Here is a 17,500-nt window from a genome sequence, read left to right as displayed (position 1 = left end):
GCGAAGTTGGATTTGCTGACGCTATCAGCGTGCACTATTGGGATTTTGAGCACGCTTATGTATAATGAATTTGATTGCGTGACTCTGCTAGCTATGTTCTAAAATTGGTTTGTTTCATTGAAGTGGCAACAGTGTTTGTGCATTGCTAATTTTATTATTCTTTGTAAGTTTTAAAGAACCATTTCCAACCCCTAGAATCTGATCAATTAATTGTCTTTTTACTATTTTGAACTAATATTAGCTGCAGTGCTAGCCCTAGTTGATAGCAGAACATGATAACATTTTTTGCAAGGCTGCCCTCATTTTTCTTTTTCCCTTTAGTTATCAGTGCATCACAAGGAGTCTGGAAGAAAGCAATCGTTGCCCCAAATGTAATTACATCATAGACAAGCCTGATCAAATCTTTCCTAACTTTCTATGTGAGTATTTTCAGAAAAGTAGAGTTAATACAATCAAAATTATTTTAATTTGTACCATATTAAGCTGTCACCCTCTTCCCTAAACTAAAGGGTTAGTTGTCAAGTCCTGACTTTTTTCCCCTAAATTGGAGCCACTCAATTTATTCTTAACACTTTGAGTTCAAATGTTTGTTATGCATTGCAAATTATCTGTCTTCTTGGTAATGCTAGGACAATTATTATGCACAAACATCATACAAGTCATTTGCTAGTTAATGACCTGGTGGTCCAGCTGTTAGATAATTGTATATAGTGATTCTGCTGTGTAACTTGACCACCATTTTTTTTATGTTGTTTAGTAACTTAGATACAATGCATTTTGAGCATGATTTTGAATAAATTGTATAATTAAGTGGTCAGTTATGGCTTAAAATGGCATTTTATCGTCATCTTTGACCCCAATTCTGTGGAACCTGTACTAAGTGGTCGTTCTGCCATTATGTATGCTGGAAGGAATTTTTTCCCTTATTGTGGTAGCACTCGTTTGTTTTATTTGTTTGTTTTGGAGAGGTGCATGTACCTTTTTTAATCCATTAATCTTAGTGAACGAATTGGTACAAAAAGTTAAAGAAAGAACGGGACAAAAGAAAAGCAAAATGGTTCTGGAGTCTCAGGTGAGGATTTTTGGTTATTGGGGGATATTTGGGAGGTTGAACTGACAGCTCTTAAGATCTGATTGTTTATTCTCTCCTCTAGCTGCAACACAGATTCTTTTAAATTAGTTAGGAGAATTTGGTGTTAGATCTACTTGACAAGTGTGAGTATTCTCATTACCTGTTTGCTGAATTTGTTTATTTACACAGCTACATGAGGCAGGAAGTGCACTGCAGGAACTTTTAGCAGGAGATCATGAATGGGACTTAGCAGGTAAAATTTCTTGTGGAATTCTGTTTAGGGCATTTTTGGGTTTATTTTTTCCTTCTTTAAGCTTTGTATTTAAGGGTTTTTATTATTTTCCATTATATAATTATTACACAAATTAAATCTGATACTTAACAATTTCCAAAAAAGAGAAAAAAATCCAGAATATATGATATAAAACAATTCCGCATAGCCATACCCAGAATAATAACAATATTACAATATTAAAATATCGTTTATTAACATTTTATTTTAACATTTTATATAAACCGCATGGAGCGGTTCATATAGTGTCATATGAGGAACTGCTTGACCAATCAGATTGCTGGAAACTCTTTACTCAGCTCTGAAATTGTACTAAATTAAAATTTGATAATTAAATGAATAAAAACAACACTACAGGTAATATGGGTTTATGAAATGACCTCATAGGTTAAAACTAATCGCAAACACAAAATAAAAGTTTTTCCCATGTTTTGCCCTCTTATTCTATTTTGATGCTATTTGTCAGTCTGTGTTATAGATTATTTCAACTTTGACTTAGGATATATTTAATAAGGGATCTTTTTCTTTTTATTTGCATTCACGAATAAAAAATTTGCTTTGAGTATCAAGTGATTTTAAATTAATAACATTGTAATGTGAAGATGCCTTGCCAAGAATATTGTTACCTTTCCTGTTGCAGATGTCAATTATTTGTTGGAAGTTTTAACACTGAAGAAACAAATGCTGGAAGCCGTAAGTGCAAACTAATCAAAATTCTGGAATTAGCAATCCTGACGCTTATAGAAAAAGGAGGAAGTAAAAGGAAGTCCTATTTGAACAGGACACTCTACCTCATCAGTCGGATCAGTGGCACAGTTGGTACTTGACTTATAAATCTCTTTCTGAGATTTAATTGGAGTACAAAAAGGGATGGTGTAAATATGCAAAGCTGGTTGAATATTGGTTGTCTTTTGTCAATAGTTTATATCATATGAAGCCTCAGGCTTCTTTGTAAAAAGGAAGGAAGGAGATGTTTATTTGAGGAAAATGTACCAATTTGAGATTTTGGCAGAGAGGATGGAAGTTTATGTTAGGGGACGTGCCAATTTGGAAGACCCACCATAGACAGAATTTCCTCACACCCTCTCTCTTGCCCCTTCCTTCCCCCCAGTAGGGGGCCTTCTAAAGCCACCTGACCAAAATGAGGATGCCTTTTTGTGATAATGTAATGCAGATTTTTACAAAATGCTAATTGCACTGAGGTTACTTTTGTTGAATTGTTTTATTAGGATAGCCAAGCCATACAACATGAGTTACTCAAAGATTTCCTCTCACAAGTGAAGAGACACAAGCAAGAGGTATGGTTTATTTACCGGTACATTACATGAACATGTTACTCAGAGAATTCAATTGCATTGTTTGTACAAAAAAAAAATTGTGACCTTTAACTCCTTTTAACTCCCATGAGTGACCAAGACAACTTTTCTCTTTACAATATCAGTATTATAATAATATATAATGGTAATTGAACTGAGTGGAGTGCAATTTGGGCTGAAATCCCACGTGTGATTTCAAAATCAAACAAGTGCGCAGTACGAGTTTGATTTTGAAATCACAAGTATGATTTCAAACCAAAATTGCACGACACGAGGTTCAAATACCACTTTATTGCATCCCTTTTGAAATCACCCAAATACAGGACTTGGTCGATTCAAATATTTTATTGATGCAGTACTGAGCCAGTTTTTAAATAAAAAGTGGAACCGGAAATGCTTTTACATCTTATTTTGTATGTAAAGCAGAAAGACTTTGACGACATGTGTCAAAAACTCAGTCAAGCGTAAAATGATGCGATTTAGAGCAAAAAATGGTGCGATTCTTGAATAAATCACACCAATTAGAGCCAATCAGATTACAGGGACCACCAGTGATTTCAAAATGGAGGTAATAAATAAGTAAACAGTTAGTGATGAGAATAAAGAAAAACATCAATAACAGGATTGTTAATGGATCCAATAACAATTCAATAACAATCCGATAACAAATTTTTCCCCACTAAGATCATCATCATCATCATTGTTTGGTAGACAGTAAGGAGAATTACTAAATGTGATCTTGGGAGTGAAAGGGTCAAGATCATTCAGAGGTTGAAATATTTAGTTTTGTACATCTAAGTCCTGTAAGACAAAATTCAACCCATCCTAATTGTGTTTTTGTATTTTTCCCTTTGAAATAATAGCAACTTGATCAGCTTACCCGAGAAGTCAAACTAATTGATGAAGACATGAAGAGAGTTTCGGTAAGAGAAACGCGAGTCCAGCTCACTTCTTGCATAAGGTACAGCACACAGTCTAAGTGCACCTCTTAGTTCAGGTCTGTCATTCAAAACAGGTTGAACAAGTTGTAACAGGTTTGTGGGGAAAACTGTATTGGAGGGAGGGGGCCAAGAATCTACTTGAAGTTGCAAACATTGTTTGTGTTTCTTTTTTTTTTTTTTTTTTTTTCAATTATTCGCCTAAAGTACAACTGCTGTATAAATGCAAGAGGTTTGGTGAAGCTAAAGACAAGAAATTTACTGATATAAGTGAGTTGATATCAATGGATTGGTGTTGATAGGGTTATAACAATTACTCTATGACCTTTCAGGAAATGATAGCAAGTCACAACCGGCAATACTCAATACCAGCTCCATTAACCCTCCTCCCTGGAGCTGAAAGACTTATGGCTGGTGAAGTGGTATGTAGTTTCTATTTTCACCAACAGTTACCATGATGATGCAAATATCAAAAAGAAGGGTCAGGTTTTTTGCTAAAGAATAAAAGGTATTTGCAAACTTTAGAAAGCTGCCACAATATACACACTTGAACTTTTCAAATTTGAAGTAATTAATTAAAACTTGTGTATTGTGCAAAAATTGTATTTTCGGTGTGGATGATTATCATTTGAATATTAGCCTGTGTACAGCCGCCCCATCCCCTCAAAAAAATCGGGGAGGGAGCGTCTGTGATTTACCGTTGCTAATCGTGTATGGGGACCATGTGATTTTTCCCGGAATGTGCGGAAAATGATCTCATTGGCTGTTACTCATAGATCATTACATCATGTGAACCACGGGTTTCAATTGGTTATCAATTTCGCGGGGAATTGACCTTTGAAATGTGAAGCCTTCTCTCAAAGTACACATTGCTCTCACAATAACATGTGTGCGAATTAGTGATGAGTTTGTGTGTTCTTTGTGGGAAAAACATTCAGAATTCAGATAAAAATCTCGTTGACTAACCCAGCTCGAGTTTTAACGTCTGGGAGGAGTTGCTGTCACTGGAGTTTAAAGTGTCTATAGATTCCGCTTACATTTGCAGAAATTGCCTGTCAACTTTAAAGAGACAAAGGGCTCTTCTAACGAATCTTTGTGTTGTGAACTCTATGATTCCAAAGACTATCAGCTTGAAATCTTCTTCTTCCGTTTTCCTGCCACCCATGAAAGTGAATCCTACTCCTTGTCCAGCCATCATGTTTGAAGCGGTGAAATCACAATTATTTTACTACTGCCACCTGGACGCGAGAACAGCTCATCGGCGACGATTGGGGCTGCATAAAAGATTGTCGGAAACAGGATAATTAGTATTGTAACGATTCAAAATTATCTGCCAGAAATCAAGTGTCACGATCTATCTGCTCCGATAAATCAGTTTGTTTATCTCTGTTGGGAAGGACTTTATAGCCAATCAACATACGTTTTGATCGAGGTGTGTTCATGAGATAAGAAAACCAGTGTGAGTAGTTTTTTTGGTCAGTCAGAGACCTTGCATAATATTGTTCTGTCTGCCTTTTGAAAATAAATTCTGGAAGAGAACTGTGTGACAGTGTGGACCCCTCACTAATTCCCCACAAGATTAATGATTTCCCATATCCAGTGGGAAGACTTACATACACGTCTTTTCCTTCAAAAAGGGCTTGAAGACATTTTTCTTGCTCGGTATAGAGTGAAGCAATTTTAAAAACGTCGCAAACACTCTCATTTGGTCGATGAAAAGTTGTCGCATTGACGGCCATTTTGAAAATCGGAATGAGTTGAGACACCACGAAAATTTTGGTCGGCGGAAACCAGTTTTTTAATTTATGCAAAGTTATTCCCATACACGATTAGCAACGGTAAATCACAGATGGTCCCTCCCTGATTTTTTTGAGGGGATGGGGCGACTGTACACAGGCTAGAAAATTTATCTTTTAGGACATATTTTTTTGGAAATATAGAGAATTATGTGGAAATTATGCACTTTTTACAGGATTATGCAAATTATGCGTCTGAGCTAAAATTATGCGCTTTTGCATTGGCGCATAATTCCCCCAGCCCAGCTTATAATACTAACTTAACTGACAAGTTTTACTTTCTTATGTTTTTTACCAAAAAAAATAACTTTACCAAATCAAAAACTAGCACTGCCTACAATGTTTACCATTACAACAAAAATTTTACTCTAATAATGCAACGTAATATTATAAACGTAACTTTACCTGCAATACTAAACATCACCAACAATACTAACATTGCATTTACTCTACAGTATGTTATACTCAGGGGAATGTTAACTGATCCTTATTTAAAAGCAGTATCTATAGGTGAAACAGTGATAACATACTTCACTCAGGACAAGAACAACCTGAAAAAACCCAGTGGATATGTAGGAGTAGAATTTGTCTGAATAAATTGTTTATTTCCTCTAGGATCATGCTGTACCTACCACACCCACAGCTAAAAATGCCCCAGTGGCAGTGGGGTCAGACATGGAACCATCAACAAGGTAACAAACTATTTATAGGGTTCTTAATTATTGACTGATTGTTTCATTGTAGTTTTCCATAACAATGAACCTGTAAATCTGTATAAGTATCATTGAAAAGATGCTGTTAATCATGCATGGAACTCTTGAAAAACAGATGCACTTTATTCATAGGTCTAAAAAGGTCTTGGGCATTGATGAAATGATCTGAATTCATTTTTCTTGTCCCTCCCTTAATTTGCTGTTACAAAAATGACTGAGTAAAGCTGAAAACAAACTCACCAGTTTATCTCTGAACCTCAGAATTTGCATGTGATTGGTAGTTGCAGTAACATTTCTTAATGTTAAATTTATTTGTTGAGGGTAAACTTTTTCCTGCTTTTAAATTTTTCAAGCAAGTTTGATAATTATATCTGTGTCTTAGACTCGTTATGATATTAGTAATACTCTCAAAACAAATGTTTTTGACATTTTTTGCAATCAAGAAGAAAATTGAACCACACATAATATTGTCTGTAAAGTAATGCAATCCTTGTCCACTTGCAGTCATGATGAATCATGCGATCAAACAGAGGGGGCTCAAGATGGGTTTAATGGAAGCCAGCATGGAGCAAAACATCTTTGGTGTAGCACCAGTCTTGCATCAAGAAGGAAAAGAATTCACCAGCACTTTGATGATCTAGAAAGATGCTACTTTTCCATCAGGCAGGGAGACTTACCAAGTGAGAAAAGTGAAGTTTGATGTACTTGTGTTTACTGCCACATACCATACCTTGGGGTATAGAGGCAAGCACTCTGAACTCCAGTCAGAGAGGCTCGATCTTTAGCTAAGAACGGGTCAATGTGTTCTGTTCTTGGGCAAACTACTTTTAATTACTCTTACAGTACCTCTCTTCATCTAAGAATATTTTTTGGGACCAAAAACCTGTCAAGGAAATCTGAGAAATTGCTTGGAATGATGGGTTATCCATGATTTCTTGACATCCCATCCAAGGGGAAAAGTAGCAAAATATTTACTCCTACTTTTGCCATGTAGCAGGCACCAAGACTAGCTTGGAGGTTGTGTTCTACTTGGCTTGATCTTTTAGGAGACTTAACTTCCTCTTTCACCATTCCTATCCACACAAGCACATACATCTATGAATTGCAATTCTTTCTCAGTTGTATTACACCGTGTCCTAGTTGATGTGACTATACTGCTGGTATTGAATTTCTGAATGTTTCCAGGTGATGCAGGAACCTCAGATGCGTTGGATTATTTCACAGAAAGTCTTGCCAAGTTTACAAAGTTCAGTGGTTTTCGTTGCCTGGCAACACTTAGTTATGCCACTGACATCTACAGTAGCTCAAGCATTGTATCAAGGTTTGTACCCTGAAACATTTTTTTTCTGGCAAATGATGTTAAAACATGGAGGGCACCTCCATCGGCAACTGCAGTCTTCTCATTCCAGATGTTAGAAACTAGACATTTTGAAATGTCACCATTTAAAGATTATAGTTACTATTTTAGTATGAAATTCTGATTTGATTTGTTGTTACTTTTTAACTGCCCTTCCATTTTTCCTGAAATCATCCATAGTTAAAATATACATTATGTAACAGTATATTCAATATAACCATCAATAATTTGCTTTTCTCCACAAACATACAGTATTGAATTTGACCGTGATTTTGACTACTTTGCCATTGCTGGTGTTACAAAGAAAATCAAGGTACTTCTTTAAATTTTATTTTATTTCTGGCTTATTATAGTTAAAATTTCAGAAATACAGTAGTCTCTTTAGCAAGGAATCTTTCCTTTATTATCTCTCTCCTTTGAAGTCATATCTTTTGCAGTCAGCCATTCAGAGGGATCTTTGTATTCAGTCATATTTTGTTCTTGTATGAGATACACAACCCTCACAATGCCACCTTTCCACACAGGAGAATGACTCTGGACTCCAGACTCGGGTCTCTTTAAAAAAATTTTTCCACAAAACAAAAAAACTTTCCCAGAAGTTCAAGCGTTAAGCTTTGGGTTTTTAAGGGGTTTTTTTGGTGCGATCAAAGTGGCAATCTTTAGAAGTCCAAGTTGAGATTATCTTGTATGCTCAGGCAGCAAATAAGAGCTCAGTATTACTTTATCATGTCTGACCATTGAGTATGCTGTCTGATAGATGCCCTTGCTCTATTTTCTCTGAATCCCTCTTCCTTTTGCTAACAAATCACACCACTTACTGAAATCTCATTAGCAAGTTTTACCTTCACAAAATGTGACACCTCGTATAGTGACTGGTACAGCTTATCTATCAAACCTTTTTTTTTATCTTCTCCTTTTGGTACATCAGGTGTTTGAGTATGGAATGGTGATAAGAGATGTAGTTGATATTCATTGTCCTGTGAATGAAATGGTGTGCAATTCCAAAATCAGGTGAGGTGAAGAATCTGAAGTTAATACACAACACCTATAGACCCCTAAGAGTGACAACCATCTAATTTCTCCCTACAGAATCCCCCCTGAATCACACGTTTAGGTCAGGAGAATAAAGGAAATGATCACCAACTGAACAAGCTCTTGATTGTTAAACAAATTCTCCTTGTCAGCACCTTAGGGAATGTATAGAGAGCAGTATGGAGAATATGCATACTGATGTTATAGTAAGGTATACAGGGTTAAATAAAATTCTCCTTTTCAGCACCTTAGGGAATGTATAGAGAACAGTATGGAGAACATGCATACTGATGTTATGGTGTAAAGGGTTAACTACGTGTACTCAAGAGTGTGCTTACAATTCTGACACGAGGAAAATTTTCCAGCAAAACATTGTCATATCTTAACCATGTCAGTGCTTGTGGTTGGGGTAATACTAACTGTGGCAATCTAGGTACCTGTGTGGAGATCAATTGGACTAAACTTCTGGAATAGTCAGGGGTTTGGTTTAAATGATTTGACATTGGTAGGACCACTGATAACCGTGAACAAAGTACATGTTGTTGTTGTTGTTGTTGTTGTTGTTGTTGTTGTTGTTGTTGTTGTTGGGTATAGGTGAAGTACAGTCATGTATCTGCCATTGGAGTTAAGAACTGAAAAATATGTGTAAAGTAGTTTTGATTCCTCTTGGTTTTGTGTCTGTATTTTTTTTTTTTTCTTTTCTGGACTTTGGTACGGGCGTCGGAGCAAACTAGCAAACATTTGGCTGCTTTGTTTTTCAAGAAGTTTAATTTACATTTTTTCTGTTTGCCTGTTTCACAGTTCGATCTGTTGGAGCTCGTATCACAAAGGTTTACTTGCCAGCAGTGATTATGAAGGCACCGTGACTCTGTGGGATGCTTTCACTGGTTCAAAGACGAGGTCTTTTCAGGTACCCCTTTCATGGCTTTGTGCAAATGTGACAAAACCTCCCTTCCACCACCACCACCACCACCACCACCACCCACCCTCCCCCCTCTTCAAGAAATTGAAGCGACAGTGCTCTGTCCCGGAAAGGGTCCAGTGGGTTTTACATCTCCATTCTCAATTATTGCCCCATTGCACCCCTCCCCCCACGTTATCCCCAACTTCCGTGGAACAAGTCCATCTGTGTACGCGAGGCTGTCTTTATTTCTTATCGTTGTGAGTGCTTCTGGGATAGTGTTTTGAAATTATAGACATTGAGATGAGTTTAAATCTGAACAACAGCCAAGGTATATATACAGTTTTGCAAAATTATACTTAATTTACAGTATTAATTTTCAAGGCTGAAATCACTCATGTTTGTTTCAACCTTAAAAATAAGTCCCAACAGTTCATACTTACTAGCATTAACGGTTTAACTCCTACGAGTGACTAGCATCCGAATTCTCCTAACAATATCACCCCTGAATCACACATCAGGGTCACGAGAATAAAGGAAATGATCACCAACTAAAGATGGTTTGGATTTTGAAACAAATTCTCCTTGACAGCACCTTAGAAAATGAATAGAGAACAGAATGGAGAATAGGTGTACTGATGTTCGGGTATAAACCTGTATACTTACTCTCTAATTAATTTCCTGATTTCTGTAAACTTGTATACCAACATTTTTTCTTAGTTAAGACATGACCCACCTAGATTAGCTAGCTACCTCTGGGTATGTCCAATTTGGTAAAATAATCATTAGAAATTAGAATAAATAAAGGTTGCTGTTGTTGTAAAGTGTTAACTTTTAGGCCCCTTCTTGTCGTTTGTAGGAACATGAAAAGAGATGTTGGAGTGTGGATTTCAATCACGTTGATCCCAAACTTTTGGCTTCAGGTTCTGATGATGCCAAAGGTAACCAGTCCAGCAGAGTAGTCCTTAGTCGAAGAAACTCTGAGTGCCATATCAACTTTGAATTTAAGGCAGTAAAATGTCCGAAAAGCTTACCGTCAGAGCTTACCCCCAAGAATTTCAAGAAACCTCAGCACAGCCTAAGGGCATATCGCTACAGTTATTGAACAAAGGCGTGAAACTCAGTATTAGGAACTAATAAATCGATACTAATCCTCATCGATGGTTAGCAAATAGGGCCAATTCAAAGCGCAGATTAGATTGGCCACCCTTTTATTTCGGGGGAGAAGAATTTTCTTATGTTCCCTGTTTTACTTGGAAAAAAGTCGGCATTTAATATGGGGTACACAAATGAGCAAAGAATCGAAGGATCAATGTCAGTGTCTAAGCAAGTGCGCACCCACCCCTCCCCTAACCCAACAGTAGTCGACTAATAATAAGTTAGGGTTAATGTTGGGTTTAGGGAGGGGTGGGTGTGCAGTTGCTCACATACTGACACCGATCTCGATTGCATTAATAATCGATTTATTTATTATTTATTTATTATAAAAATGTTTTTTTTTTTTTAATTTTCGTTTCTTTTTACTGTTCTGTTATCTTTGGTTTCCGTTTTAGTTAAATTGTGGTCTACAGACATGGAACACTCTGTGGCTTGTTTAGAGGCCAAAGCCAATGTGTGTTGTGTAAAATTCAACCCAGAAAGTAGATGTCACTTATCCTTTGGTTCTGCAGGTATGTGATGTGTACAGTGCACGTCTGTACGGTAGCTTTTTCCTTAGAGGTTTGGCTACCTTCATAAGGTACCTTGCAGCAGGGTCAGATAGGTTACGCTCGAAAATTTTGAGAGCTATACTTTCGGGCAGCATCTCCTGAAAACGTAACATCATGCCGAAAATTATGCTCAAAATTTTTCATTAGGCTCAAATTCAGATTGATAGCTTTTAAAAAGCCTCAACTTCCCATCCCATTTCTACCACCAACAGATAAAACTTGCTAAGAATAAAAGGCGCACCGAAGTTCAGAACAAGTAGAACGCAACATTTTACTGGATCAATTCCTTAAGTGCAAACAAGATAAGCAGACTTACTCTTGATGGTAGTCATGCTAGATATTCCGATATTCCCTTCATAACCTTTGAGTTTTCTCTTCACAGATCACTGTGTCCATTATTATGATTTACGAAACACGACCAAGCCAATAACAGTCTTCAAAGGCCACAGGAAGGCTGTATCATATACAAAATTTATCAACACAGAAGAAATTGTCTCTGCGTAAGTCTGGTTTCTCGTGACTTATCTCGTACAAGATATCGGTGAAAGCTTAAACCATAATAGTGAATGTGAAGTTAAGGCTAACAACATCATGCATGCGGACGTATCCATCTTCACGAGCCAGCCTTAGAACATCAGACCGAAAAACAACTACTCACTTAGAGGCGACAGCTTCCGTTCAGGTTATCGAAATTTGTAATTATAACAGTAGTGTTCTTCTTCCCAGTTTCTTACCATGGAGTTTGATTTTTTGGTTGCATAAATAAGCTTTTTTACTGGCAGCTCGTTTCTGTCTCTCCTTGCCGGTTTTGATCTAAGTTATCTCATTATCATTTTTACATTATTTACAATTGTTTATTTATTTATTTATTGTTTATTTATTTCTTGTTTATTTATATATTGTTTATTTATTTATTTATTTATTTATTGTTTATTTATTTATTGTTAGATCCACAGACAGTCAATTAAAACTCTGGAATATCAGCAAGCCGCATTGTCTTCGAACCTTTAAAGGTCATATTAATGAAAAGAACTTTGTTGGGCTGGCTTCCAACGGAGATTACATTGCCTGTGGTAAGCTAGCCAGTTTATCTTGTTTGAAAAAAAAGATGATTTGATGGATCCTCAAGCCTTGAGGATCTCACTGTTTTATCTTAGTCTCCTTCCAAATTTCTGATCAGCATCTGTGAAGTCATCACTGATCAGTGCCCAGGAATGAGCTTTAGTTTATATTACGATTTCAATGAACGCCGATATCCAAAATTAACCGGAAACGTTTTCCTTTTTGCCGAAGGGAGTGAAAACAACTCGCTGTACTTGTATTACAAAGGACTTTCCAAACAGCTGCTAACATTCAAGTTTGATACAGTGAGGAGTGTTCTGGTAAGTCGCAATTCGCTTAATTGAAAAAAGAAAAAACAAATAAATACGAAATAAATTTGAGCAGATCGCATCCGAGGAAGGAGTTTGCGACTCGCTCTTGGGGCTCCTCCTCGGACTTGCTTTGCGCTTTTCCCCTCTGATCATGAAAAACGCAAAAATGTCACCCTTGTGACATTTTTTGTGACATTCGGTCCGACAAAGGGCTAACGCTCGAAACGTCAGCTTTTATATTCGTAACGGTGGCCAATTTACCATTTCGACTTTGTTGATATATTAAAATTACTCTGTGATTTGTCCAGAAAACACGTGCCACCCTCTTAGCTAATCATATGTACAACTGAGACGAATAACGATTTGCTCCCTGCGTTTTCCCGCCCTTCGTGGCTGTTAGGTATTGTAGATTTGACTTCTCATTGGTTCCTAGTCATATTTTGTGTTGATTCGCAAGTTTGGTTGTTTGGGTTTAGGACACTCGAAATTCGCTTCAAAGGCCGAGTCCAGGTCATCCATTCGCCCTGGGAGAGAAGGCAACTAGCGAATCAACTGAGTTTACGGATCCACGTCAGCTTCTGAGCTATTGCGCACCTACCCCTCCCCTAACGCAACATAAACTTGAACTTATCGTCAGTTGACTGTTGCTGGGTTATAGGAGGGGTAAGTGGGAAGTTGCTCAGATATTGACGGACATTGATCCGATATTACCCTTGACGCGCATGACCAATGTAACTACCATTGTACAGTTGATCATTGCTTCGCCCGCTTAGGTATTTCGTTGTTTTACGGTTTTGTAGGAGAAAGATAAGAAAGAAGACGATGCGAATGAATTTGTGAGCGCAGTTTGCTGGAGAACCGTAAGGGAATCTTTGTCTCGAGATACTGACCGAGTAAATACTACCAGCTGGTTATTTCCAGTCAAAATTCTACGGACATATAATACGACAAGATGTAAAGGCAAAGGGGTAGAAAGTTAATTCGCACAAACCTATCGAAAAAGTTTTTCTCGACTAGGGTCAGTTGAAGGAGTTGACTTCTGACGAGCAAGATTTCAAATAGAGTAGTGAACCGTTGTAAGGATCACTGAAACTTTTTGGAGAGCACAGTCAATCTGGCAAATAAACAGCAGAATTACCGATTTAGTTTTTCAAGAGACTGAATTACACTTCATCCGGTCATGCAGCATAAGTACGGATAGTTATTGACCCACGGCCTCGATGAGTTCTTCTAAACCTAGAGACGAGGCTGGCGGTGCACTAAACCAACCAATCAATAATAATCCTTTTTCTCGCTTGTTTCAACAGGGATCCAATGTAGTTGTAGCTGCTAATAGTCAAGGAACGATAAAGGTACAATGGCATTTGTTAACTGGCTGTAATCTTTGGCGGTTTTTCTTTTGTTGTTTATCTTTTCTTAGCCCGACTCTTCTTTTTCTGAACTTCCCTCCATGGGTGAACACTAGATTTGATCAGTAATTCTCTCTTTGAAATGCTTAACGTCTTGTAAATTTAATACTTAGAGAGAATCACAGTTTTAGTCGACGAGTCTTTCAACTCTTATCACATTAACTGCTTTTTGTCAAGTGTTTCTATCTCGTTGGGAGAAGATCCGTGTCAAAAATTCTAGATACGAGCGCTCGTATCTAGAATTTCAATTGAACGCGGAGTTTTGTTCTCTTTCTCGGGTAATTACTTCATGTAAATTGTAGTGTTGCATCTCAAGGCTCATTTGTGGCGTTGTTTGTTTGTTTTACAGGTCCTTGAGCTGGTTTGAGTTTGACTGCATAGAAGTTGTAGCTCTGTATATATTTTGCCAAGTCAGAAGCTCAGTTGCGCTGGAAGCCAGTGTTATATCGTAGTTGAAGTGAAAAATATATGTACAAAGTTAAGACAAAATAGTTTACAAACTAGAATTCAGCTTGCTACAAAGCTATTTACGTCATAGTAAGAAATATCTTCATGCTAAAAAAAACCAAGAGAAAAAAAATCAAGATTATTTTGCATTGCTAAACGACTCGTTTTTTACCTAACAGTCGGAAAGTGCCTTTGTTGTAACGGACTCCGAAAACGGCGTTTACTTCTATCACTCCTTCGGATCAATGTTACTCTTAGTAATGTCGGCCGACATGGCGACCGACATGTCGGTCGACAGTCGGTCGATAGTGGGTCGATAGTCGGAAAATAGTCGGTCGATATGTCGACCGATATATCTCGGCCGACAGTCGGTCGACATATCGGTAGACAGTCGGTCGATATTTGACCGACACTCGGTCGACACTTGGCCGACACTCGGTCGACACTTGGCCGATGCTTCACCGATACTTCACTGACACTTAAACTGACACTTTTACCTGAAAGTTTATGCCTTCAAATCAAATTTTTCTTCAAATCAAATTTTTCAATACCGACACTGCAACAATACACAACCACGCGAGCGACGTTCAAACTATATTTACCGATAAAGTTCAGACACTTGACCGATAGACTACCGGCACTCGGCCGATAGATCACTGACACTTGACCGATATTCCACCGAGACGCGACACTCCATCTGTCGGTCGGCAGTCGGTCGACATATCGACCGACATGTCGACCGACCTGTCGACCGACTATCGACCAACTGTCGACCGATATGTCGGTCGACATGTCGGCCGGCACTACCTATAGTAAAACTGATCCACTCCTTCTACACTTTGAACTTTAAGGTGGCTCGTACCAGTTTCCTCGCGCGGGGAACAGGTCACTCTTGCGTGACGCGCGCGAGAGAAACGTGCGAAAGAAGCGCGAGATCAAAAGATGAAAATTCAAAACAAAGATGGTGGCGCGTGGAATTTTTTCTACTTTTGTGAGAAGTTTACCTAAGAGCATGTATTTGATGTGTTGAGCGGCCACTGTGAATGCAGGAGATAGAAAATAAGAAAAGGAAGACGATTTTTGGAGAAGTAAAGGTTGCTTCTCTTCACATTTAAAAGAAATATTCAACCGATATGAAATCTTGCGACGGCGAAAAAAGAAGAACTCAAGTGAAGGATAATCTACCTGAAGTGGAAGAAGACTTTGAAACTTCAAGGAAAATAATATGATATAGCCAGAAGTCATGTGTAGGATTTTTAAGATGAGCTCGGGAGGCTGTCCTTGAAGGTTGTTTAATGATTTTCTTAGCAGTAAACGTCTGTAAACATCAGATCGTAGGTGCTCGCGCGAGCACACGCAATTGTCAGCGGTAGCTAAAACAGATCATAAGCAAGTGTCGATCTTATAGAATCCAGATTTTTAAATGCGCGAGAACGCGCGTGGAAATTGCTAAACTCACGAAAGCTATTGCATGAAAACAAGTCCGGTGACCCCTTCTTTTTATTGTTCCAATATGATAACAACGTCGACAGGAATCATCAGAAAAAAACTAGAAGATTCTACGGAAGGAAATTTGTGAGGTGTGGAAATTGCCCTTTTTGTTGATTTTCTGAAATTCCGCTCCGTAGAATTTTTTAAAAATCTTTGTGCATTTTCCTTTTCAAGTGCCAAAGCAATCACTGAAAAAAATCAGTGGGTCACCGGGTTAGTTTTCGAATTATTTAAGCCACAAGCTAAAAAATGCGTCTGAATAAGCCTTGAAAGCGTTGCCATGGAAACTGCTAGTGACGAAATGACACTTATTTTTGGATAACCAATGATTATGTAATTCAACCCCGTAAGAGTGTTCAACTGGCCTTGGTCAGTCTTTCTGTTGTATTCTTTGAAAGTTACAAACCATCAAAAAGATGAAAACCGGTACGAGCCACCTTAAGTGACCAGCATCTAATATCTCCTTTCAATAATGCTGCTGAATCAATCATTAAGATCATGAGAGTGAACAAAATGAACATCGACCGCAGAGGCTTTGATTGTTTCACAAATTCTCCTTGTCAGTACCAAAGGAAATGTATAGAGAAGAGTATAGAGAATTTCTATACTAATGTTAGGGTGGAAAGAGTTATATAACATGGCGGTATATGATTGAGAGAAAAGGATATTGAATTGCACTATTGCATTTAGGTTACCTGCCATATCCTTACGTAACGCGGACAAGTTGATCTCCTCTATCCCTTGTATGTGGCAATCCTGTTCTTTAGAACAGTGTTGTTTGAACGTCATTTAAGTGAGAAGATGCAGATAAAAATGAAACAAAGCTTTGCAGTTGTACAAGATTAAATTGACGTCCTCGTGGCGCAAAAATATCTCTGAATGTTTGTTCATTTGAATTATCTCAACGGCGTATCCTCTTTTACTAGAGTTTAGATTTATTTTCTTCTAAAATATTGCTCAGGTTTCACTCTTAGTTGCAAAACTACCCCAAGGTAAGTCTGGGCTTCCACTTTTGATTTTTAATTGATCACGATTCCATTTCCAATCTCTAAATTTAGGATACTGAGTGCCTGGCACCCCTCCCCCAGCGGCAAGTAAACAGGGTTTCCTCTACCGGCCATAATCGCTTCAGGGTAAACACCGCATCTTTAATCTTTAATCGTGATACTCTTAAAACAGTCATAACTATACTAGGAGGACTAATTACCAAGAATAAAATTTAAATAATTTTTAAACAGTTCAAGGTTTAACAATTCAAGAAAAACAATACTTGGTTAAAACAAAACTTGCATGACCGCATGAGTCAAATCAAGGCCGACGTTTTAAATCTTACACAATCGACTCTAGAATCCCTTCTTTCTTCTTAGGGTTCCAATCTAGTTTTTACACCCTGGGGAAAAGGGTGGACATTTCCAAGTAATACGAAGGAGCCTATTATACTAGACTGGCGAAAATGTGCCATTGGATAGGGTATTAGATGACTGGAATGACTGGAATGACCACGACAAGGCTGCCTTTTCGAGTGATTGCACATATTCAGGAATTTGAGGGGGTACATAAGGAATTAGAAATGAAAGATCACAAATGAAAGTCGTAAACAAAAGTGACTCACTTGGGACTGCAATTATCACCCCCACCCTCCCCCAAGTATCCC

General features: G+C 37.8%; 1 protein-coding gene across 1 annotated transcript in view; it reads left to right on the top strand.

Moving 5' to 3' along the window:
• LOC111345886 (E3 ubiquitin-protein ligase COP1) overlaps positions 1-16,726 on the top strand; it is a 20,748-nt gene extending 4,022 nt beyond the window's left edge. The window contains exons 3-23 of the mRNA XM_022953179.2: positions 322-419; positions 1,002-1,072; positions 1,262-1,325; positions 2,005-2,057; positions 2,594-2,662; positions 3,544-3,603; positions 3,951-4,040; positions 6,030-6,106; positions 6,632-6,807; positions 7,313-7,448; positions 7,737-7,797; positions 8,413-8,495; positions 9,318-9,426; positions 10,277-10,358; positions 10,971-11,087; positions 11,509-11,626; positions 12,075-12,199; positions 12,420-12,508; positions 13,300-13,359; positions 13,807-13,851; positions 14,258-16,726. Of these exons, the coding sequence (XP_022808914.1) occupies positions 322-419; positions 1,002-1,072; positions 1,262-1,325; positions 2,005-2,057; positions 2,594-2,662; positions 3,544-3,603; positions 3,951-4,040; positions 6,030-6,106; positions 6,632-6,807; positions 7,313-7,448; positions 7,737-7,797; positions 8,413-8,495; positions 9,318-9,426; positions 10,277-10,358; positions 10,971-11,087; positions 11,509-11,626; positions 12,075-12,199; positions 12,420-12,508; positions 13,300-13,359; positions 13,807-13,851; positions 14,258-14,275 (1,801 nt within the window). The 3' untranslated portion in view covers positions 14,276-16,726. The remainder of the gene's footprint in view (positions 1-321; positions 420-1,001; positions 1,073-1,261; positions 1,326-2,004; positions 2,058-2,593; positions 2,663-3,543; positions 3,604-3,950; positions 4,041-6,029; positions 6,107-6,631; positions 6,808-7,312; positions 7,449-7,736; positions 7,798-8,412; positions 8,496-9,317; positions 9,427-10,276; positions 10,359-10,970; positions 11,088-11,508; positions 11,627-12,074; positions 12,200-12,419; positions 12,509-13,299; positions 13,360-13,806; positions 13,852-14,257) is intronic.
• The last annotated feature ends 774 nt before the right edge of the window (positions 16,727-17,500 follow it).

The sequence above is a fragment of the Stylophora pistillata genome, chromosome 4, assembly GCF_964205215.1.
Source record: "Stylophora pistillata chromosome 4, jaStyPist1.2, whole genome shotgun sequence".
NCBI lineage: Eukaryota > Metazoa > Cnidaria > Anthozoa > Scleractinia > Pocilloporidae > Stylophora > Stylophora pistillata.
Note: the sequence above shows the minus strand (reverse complement) of the source record. Positions and strands in the feature narration are given on the sequence as shown.